The 8,297-nt window shown below is 41.4% G+C and overlaps 1 protein-coding gene across 3 annotated transcripts in view; it reads left to right on the top strand.

The window, feature by feature from the left end:
• The window catches only part of LOC116398735 (inaD-like protein), a 34,323-nt gene extending 26,050 nt beyond the window's left edge, over positions 1-8,273 (top strand). For 2 of the 3 annotated variants that reach the window (XM_031875309.1, XM_031875307.1), the window contains 6 exons: positions 708-769; positions 956-1,012; positions 1,264-1,398; positions 1,805-2,011; positions 2,244-2,327; positions 2,904-8,273. In XM_031875309.1, coding sequence (XP_031731169.1) covers positions 708-769; positions 956-1,012; positions 1,264-1,398; positions 1,805-2,011; positions 2,244-2,327; positions 2,904-3,227 — 869 coding nt within the window. In that variant the 3' untranslated portion in view covers positions 3,228-8,273. The remainder of the gene's footprint in view (positions 1-707; positions 770-955; positions 1,013-1,263; positions 1,399-1,804; positions 2,012-2,243; positions 2,328-2,903) is intronic. The other variant, XM_031875308.1, reaches the window with a different exon arrangement.
• The last annotated feature ends 24 nt before the right edge of the window (positions 8,274-8,297 follow it).

The raw sequence follows: 8,297 nt of genomic DNA, 5'->3' as shown, positions 1-8,297 counted from the left end.
GTGTGTGTGTGTGTGTGTGTGTGTGTGTGTGTGTGTGTGTGTGTGTGCGCAAATGCATTAACCCCCCCCACCCCCACTCCCTACACACATACATACAGTTGAAGTTGCTTACTTAACAGTTCACATTTGAGGCATTTAGATTTTTGCTTCTAACTGGTGAATTCCAATGAGGCGACCGTCAGCCTGCAGCAGAGATGAAGTGAAATGTTTACACTGCAGCAGAGCATGAGGAATACCTCTATGGTGATTGTGCTGCAGCAGTACTACCAGCTGTGTTACAGTACTGCATGCATGACTGTTAGTACTAGTAGTCCCGTTGGCCTCTGCTTAGTTTCCCAAATAACCTGTTGGATTGAATTGCGAAAGTCAAACATACTCAAGGTTCATGTTTTACTTGTTTCATCATGTTTTGTCCTGTGTTGCCTGCTATTCCACAATAGCTTATGTATGTGAGAAACTCGACACAACCACTCTCACAACTGTACTTGTGCTACAGTACTACTTGTTCATTTGCAGCACTTTCAGTACACGTTGTGTTCCAGTACCTGAGGTTGTAGTTAATGAGCTGTAGGAAGCTGCTGTGTTTTAATGGCTGCCTTGTAATTTTACATCTGTTCCACTGCTTACACAGGCTGTTTTCTGTGTGTGTGTGTGTGTGTGTGGGTGTGGGTGTGGGTGTGGGTGTGTGTGTGTGGGTGTGTTTACAGCTACAGATGCAGAACTGTGGGCTAAATGGGAGCAGGCGCTGGGACCAAAGTACCAAGTTCTGGTGAGAGAACACCGTTTTACACATTTTCACTGACACTGTCCATCTTGGATGTTAAACACGGATGAGTGTGTGTGTGTGTGTATTTAATATATGTGTGTGTGTGTGTGTGTGTGTGTGTGTGTGTGTGTGTGTGTGTATTTAATATATATATATATGTGTGTGTCTGTGTGTGTGTGTGTGTGTTAGGTGGTGAAGTTGGATCCTGTAATTGAAGACGATGCAGAGCTGCAAAAATCCTCCAAGGTGAGAAACCTTGAGTGCTGTGTGAACACTGTGTGTTCTGAGCTGTGGTGTGTGTTGTTACCATACAGTAGAATGTAATGTAACCATATATGGTTGTTTTGGAGGCTGCAGTTAATGATACAGTTGAATTCCAATACTTTATTCTTTAAAGGTATTTCTAAAAATGTTCAGCCCATTTTTATATCAATGGGGTGAGGTAAAATATTAGAACCGGCTCTCTTCCTCCTGATGTCTTGTATCGTTGGTTACAGCTGCTGCCTGTCCACACTGTGCGTCTTGGTGTAGAGCTGGACTCGTTCGATGGTCACCACTACATCTCCTCTGTGGTCCCTGGAGGCCCCGTGGACAAACATGGAGTCTTGAGACCAGAGGACGAGCTCCTGGAGGTAAATAAAAGTACACTCACACACAGACAAACACTGTGGGACTAAATCCCAGACCGTATGTAAGAAGTGGACGTAGTCATCGTGACGTCACCCATTGGTTTGTGGACTGATGTTTTGAAGCCTGGAGTTCAGCGGTTTTGCCCTCGCCATGTTGTTATTATTGCAACCAATGAATAGAGATTACCATATTTGGAATGAGGAGGAGTAACGTAGAGACGCCGTATACGACTCTGGTAGCGGCAATGACCTGTCAATCACAGTAAGCCCGCCCTAAAGCATACCCTGCTTTATGGTCTATTTGACTCTAAATGGAAAACTCTAAATTAGTTGTTTAACATTATATGTAATTTATATGTAATTTGCTGTGTGTGTGTGTGTGTGTGTGTGTGTGTGTGTGTGTGTGTAGGTGAATGATGTGCAGCTGTACAGTAAGTCTCGTCGAGAAGTGGTGTCGTTCCTCAAAGAAGTGCCTCCTCCGTTTACTTTGGTCTGCTGCCGACACCCGACCTCTGACCTGGAACCAGAACCACAATCTGAATCTGAACATGAACCTGTTCTACGACCTGGACCTGGTCCAGGACCAGTAAGACAGCCACAACCCAGTGTGGAGGAGGTGAGAACATCAAGGAACACGCACCCGATATTATTTTTTAATGAGAATATTTATCCAATATTGTGTGTAAAATCACATTCATATTTACTGCAGTTAACTTTGTTCTACTGTTGTAAAGCTCTTTACATGTGTACAACATTTTTAATGCTTTAGAAAGACTTTAATGATCCTATTGTTAAGCTATAAAGTAAGTAAGTAATATAAAGTATAAAGTATATGGTGTTGTGTTCAGATCGAGCTGAAGCTGTCCTCGATGCTCTGCAGACAGACGGACCTGAGAGAGAGCCTCATTGAACAGCAACAGGTAGTTAGACAGGTAACCTGTCTCACTTTGACTCCGGCGTTTTACTGAACACGCATGACGTCATGTACACGTGTGCAAAGTAGACACTGAAACTCATGAAAGTGATAATGCACATGATAGCATCATAACTAATTAAAATAAATTATTTTGATTTCATTTGAGAATTTGATTTTGAATTTGAGATGGAAAAATGCTTTTATAGGATGGCTTCAGAATTTCATGAAAATGTATAGTTCTTTGACATTAATTTACAATTTTGTTTCACAAAATATATTATGGAAATTACAATCATATTTTTTTGTTCAATTTAATTGTAAATCTTACAAAAAATGCAAAGTTTTGCTCAGTTTTTTACTTAATACTTAGTATAGCATCTCATTGTCATACTGTGTGTGTGTGTGTGTGTGTGTGTGTGTGTGTGTGTGTGTGTGTGTGTGAGAAGACCAGGTCTGTATTCTAATGGAATAATAACTATAATAATTACTATTGGCAGATGTGGTCTTAAGATAACTGATTTTTGTATATTTGCTTGTTCTTTGTATGTTCATACATTAGTTTTAAGACTCTGTTGTCACTGTTGTGTGTCAGGAGGAGCAGGTATCCCCTGTGGAGGAGGTGCTGATGGAGGCTCAACACAACCAGGAGGAGGAGGAGGAGGAGGAGGAGGAGCTGGGTGAAGATGAAGGGGAGCTGGCTCATTGGTCTCCAGATGTTCAGATCCTTGAGCTTCAGAAGGAGAGAGACAAAGGCCTCGGCTTCAGCATCCTCGATTACCAGGTAAGGACAACACTGTCCTCCACCTGCTGCTGCTGTCATTCTGTCTCTTTACATTATCATTTACATTTCAGACCAAATAATAAACAGCACATTGCATCATACGAAACAATAATAGGCGCACAGAACTGTGATTGATCCTGAAATTCATACTGAATTTGAATGCAGAATGTTCTTTTTTAAAATCACATTTTTGTACGAAATGTGCCAGACGTCTGCTGATTCCAGGAGGCAACCGCTGGGTCTGAAAAGTAAAACCAATTGTGGAGGTGCATTGAACTTGCATTCTTTCTAATGGCCATTAGGGGGCGACACCTATTTAGAGTCAAATGGACCATAAAGCAGGGGATGCTTTAGGGCGGGCTTACTGTGATTGACAGGTGGCTGCCACGGCGTCGTCTGTTCTGGGAGTTGTACGTGTTTTCACTTCATGAAAGTCAATTGTGACATTTGTCGCCTGAAAATGTCTCAATCAGCGCTCGGTCTTACTTAGCTCCACCCTGTCACGTCACTCCTGGTTACAAAAAGCCAAGATGGCCAAAAGGCCAAACTCAAGGCTTCTAATCTGAAGTCCACAAACCAAGGAGAGACGTCACAACGATGACGTCACTGTCTTAGATTACAGTCTACGGCCGATTCCAGCTTTTCAAGTGTGAGGGTTCGATGCTTTATCAGTAAACTTAATGTCTTTAGGTATTGTACTCTTGGCTGAACACAACAAGGCACTTTAAGATGTGATTTGAAATTATGAAAGCCCAGTTTTCATTATTTTCTGACTTAAATTATTCTGGATCTGGATGAGGGCTCACATGCTCAGTCCACTCTGAGTACCATTAAGGACTCTTTCTTTCCCCCAAGAAAGACATTTTATCAAGTCAAGTTTAGTGTTGCTGGAAATAAATAATTTAGTGCTGCCAATTTCTGTTAGTTAGTAGGTGATGGCCTGTACATTAGATACAGTCTTTGAATTTATTGCAATCGCTGTGTGAAATAGCACTTATGGTCTTTTCTTCAAAGGTTAATGTTTTATTTCATAAACATTGTCTATTTTATATTCTGTTAGCGATGTGCTCTTTGTTCCCAGTGATTCCACCTCTGCTATGTAACAATGCAGTGGGGAACAGAAATGTCCGTACAATACTTTACAACTCTAACAGTTGTTGAGACCAAAGTGTTGGAGTGGACTAAAAACGGTCCGTCTGACGTCTCTAAAAATCACAACAACAAAAAGAAGAACAGGAACCCACAGAAGCAGTCTCACACGGAGTTAATTAGCTCCCTGTGGTTGTTTGGTGATGAGGTGGATGAACACATGCAGGAAGCAGAGAGAGGTGTCTGAGTGAAGCAGTGGACAGCAGGCCAGAGGGTGTGACTCACCCGCTCAACCAGATCTGTTTTCAGGTCCGTTTGTTTTCTGCACTTAGTTGTAGAAACACATCATAATACAACATTCAATTTAGTCGACTCAGCTTTTATGTCCGATCTCATGAAAATCTCCAAACGTCCACCTGGATTCAAGGATGAACTGATCTAATTTGGTTGTCAAATGTCACACGTTTTGGGCCATCAAGGATTCACACCAATGTCTAATGGGATGAAATGATGAAGTGAAGAGGATTTTGGACGGACATGGATGTAAACCATTACATGACCACCCGGCTGTAATTCTAGTTTTGTTCGGATGATGTTAATAAGAAGAGTAGATTGTAGAGTTGAAGTTGTAGAGGTTTCTGCCATTTTCTGGAAGTTTTTCCTTTTGTGAATGGAGGGTCTGAGGGCAGAGGGTGTCGTATGCTGGACACATTGTAAATTTGTGATTTTGGTCTTTTATAAAAACAAAAGTCAGAGGCGGAGTAGGACGAGTCATCTTTTCGCCATAGTAGGAAAAAAAAAAAGACGGAAGTAAGAAAAGCATTAAGAAGTAGAAACTATATAAGAGCATATAGAGGCTAAAATTGCAGGGAAAAGGGACAGTGGTGTGATGAATAGCAGATTAATGCATCGTATGATTAAAGGTGCTAAGTTCTATTCTGAGCTAATCATTGGCTCAGCCGTTGCCATGTTGAGAGCCGTTTAGAGGCAATTGATATGCTCTAAATTCCTTTGAGAGAACCTTTTAAGTACCGGACAAAGACGAACAACAGTGCTGCAGTCTGACACACACAAGGACGTGCTCTGATTGAACTGGAGCCGCAGCTACAGCTCAGATTATTGAGACACATTGAATTTGGTCGGGGGGGGGGGGGGTGATATATTTAATGCCCCCCGCGCGCAGTGGACCTGAAGCGAGTTGAATCGATTTAAACTTATCTTTCTTTAGAGTTTTTGTGGTGACTGAAAGATATCATGTTTAGCATCGCCGCCGTCTGGAGAGTAGCTTTGGGAAACCTGTTCTGTTGAGTTTTGTTCTCCCCCACCCTGCTTCATCACTTTAGGCTCAGCTTCACCTACAAGACCTCGCCTTCTCCTCGTCTCCTACTCGTCTCCTCCCTCCTCCTCCTCAGTCGGCCCCAGCTGAAGCGGTCGGGGGGGGGGGTTAACTCCCTGTTGGTCTACATTCACATCAGCCTGCACATATAGCATCTGCCCAGGGTGCTTGTGTGTGTGGTGTAAATCGTTATTTTCTTGACATTTGAACTACCTGATAAGACATGAGAAATGAGCACTTAAAGTTTATTTACATGTATTCAGATGAAATAAGTTGTGCGTGTGTTTTCTTCTTTCCATGCTGCTAATGTGGCTTCTCACTTTCCTTCATTTGCATCTCCCCTGCTCTTCTGAGGATGGAGGAGATGCATTTGCTCCGCCTATAAGTCCTCGCCGTGAGCTCCTCCTCTTCCTCCTGTGTCTAAAAACATGTTCTCCAAACTCAAGGCCTGGCATGGTAGCAAGCAAGTGTAATTTACATCAATCTTTAATTAAATTATGCCCCAGCATACAATGATGTTTTAGACGACAATTATCTTCAAAAATGTGAGCAATTGTCTGTTCCCCTGGTGTGTTATATAAATGTTGTATAAGTCTTACTTTCCTTTCTAGTTTGAATTAACAAGGTCTTGGAAAAAGGTCCTGACAATGACATTTTCAGGCTCTTTTTGTTTAATTCCTGCACGTTTCCATTCTTTTAATAATCCTTAATGAACAGTCTCCTCTCCGTGTTACATCAGACAGCTGCGTGTCCAAGTGTCTGTCAGCGGGACACTAAGCCCCAAGCTGCTCCTCAGGTCGCTACCAGCCCAGCAGGCCACGGCTCCTGGCGCTGAGGATAGTTTAAATACAGAGGTTTAATTTATGTACATGGCGATAAAATCAAAAGAAATAATATTAAAGTCATCATCCAAACTGTAGAAGACACCTAAATAAAGAAGCAGCATTGTTCTCATATTGGGCGACTGTGACTCGGAGGTAGAGCCCATCGGAAAATCTCCGCTTCCATCCCACAGCTCCTCCGGTCCATATGTGGGCCAGACTCTGAATTAGTTTAGAGTCCTGAAGGCGCCTCTCAGCGCATGAACGTGTGTGTGTGAATGGGTGAATGTTGACATGTAGCAGAGAACGCTTTGAGTGGTCGGAAGCTAGAAAGGTGCTATGCAAAAGCAAGTGAGTACTAACTTCTATAGTAGCCTCCAGGGTCCTCCAGTCCTAAGATGGGGTGTTTTAGGTCCAGAGGCTGACAGGAAACACTCAGACAGTGACTAAGAGCAACAGTTTAAACGAGACGGGTGACATATGGGCAGACAGACGGATATATAGATGGTTGGTTGTACTTGTACTAGAGTTCCCGTCGTCAGTACAGAGCGTAGTGTTGTAGAGCTGAGCTCTTAACACCTTAACTCTGAACAGGATGTCTTAAAAAATGAGCAGGTGGGCTGTGGTGAGACCTCATTTGTAAGATTTGTTTGAATAAATCATTTCAGCTATTGCAGTTGAATATAAAGACTTCCTTAAAGGGACAGTTTCTCCAAATCATAAAACAAACTAAAAACAAACTTATATTCCCACTTCTGTCTCCTAGTATCGAGCCACGCAGATGATTTCTGTTTGTTTTTGTGTCCCGGTATCGGCTGCTAATTCTTCTTCTGCTGCTTCAATGCAAAAAGAGCTGCATAGAATTACATTTTCAGCATTTTGAATGAAAACTCTGCAGCAATGTGTGTTGAAGTGATCCACAGTGTGACTGTGGAGCCTGATTTTGTACTTATCTTGTATATGATCTCATGTATCTCACTTCATTCAGTCTCTATAGGTCAACACCCTCGTACTGAACAGCCAATCAAAAACCACATACTGATTTCTTGACCTCATAAATGATGTCATTGTGGGTGTGTGGGTGTCATGGCTGGTTAGTCTTGGCTTCAGCTTCAGATCTGGACAAAGCAGCCTGTGTTCAGAGACCAGCTGGAACCAACACACACACACACACACACACACACACATTTGACTGCTACACTTGTGAGGACCCTCTTTGACATTATACATTTACTATCTGCTATCTGTAACGTTAATCTTAACCAAGTTTTACCCGAAAAAAAGCCTAAAATTACTTTTCTAAACTTTCTAAAGTTCAGCAGACTCATGTTATAAAATATCTTACACACAAAATAGAGAACATGAAATGTCTAGAATGTCTTCTATGATGTTCCCATTTCAAAAATGTCCTCTCCTAAAAAACTCATAAAATATAGGCTCCAATACAAAAATATCTCACACAAAAGTCAAAAAATAAAATGTATGTTTCACTTTTAAACATCCTCTTTTTTTCTGAACTGTCCTGACTTTCTAAAGTTCAAGTTTATTGCTTTCTTTATGGGAATGACCTTTGAGAAATCACTTCTGAACTCGGTTTTCTAGTTATCTTTTCTTAATCATCATGTATACGAGATATCTGATTTCCATACAGGACATCACTGACATAAAATGTCAACACACAAAGGGAAAAGTTAACATTATTTCAGATTTGTCCTCACTTTAATAATGTCCTCATTTTCCAAAGTTGTCCTCACTTTCGTCTCTTAAATTATCAAAATCAAAAATAACGGATATCATTCTTAGTTTTAACTTTCCGAGAATATCCTCACTTTGCAAAAAAATATACTTTTTCCAAAACAGTTGGACCTTTTCTCTCAATTGTGTAACCACGTAAGCCTCGGTGTTCTGCAGTAACCTTTTCCTAATCAGCACATAAACAAGAAACTCATATGAAATATA

This window comes from Anarrhichthys ocellatus, unplaced genomic scaffold (assembly GCF_004355925.1).
Source record: "Anarrhichthys ocellatus isolate YVR2014 unplaced genomic scaffold, GSC_Weel_1.0 scaffold88, whole genome shotgun sequence".
Taxonomy (NCBI): Eukaryota; Metazoa; Chordata; class Actinopteri; order Perciformes; family Anarhichadidae; genus Anarrhichthys; species Anarrhichthys ocellatus.
This window is presented reverse-complemented; position numbering and strand designations above follow the sequence as displayed.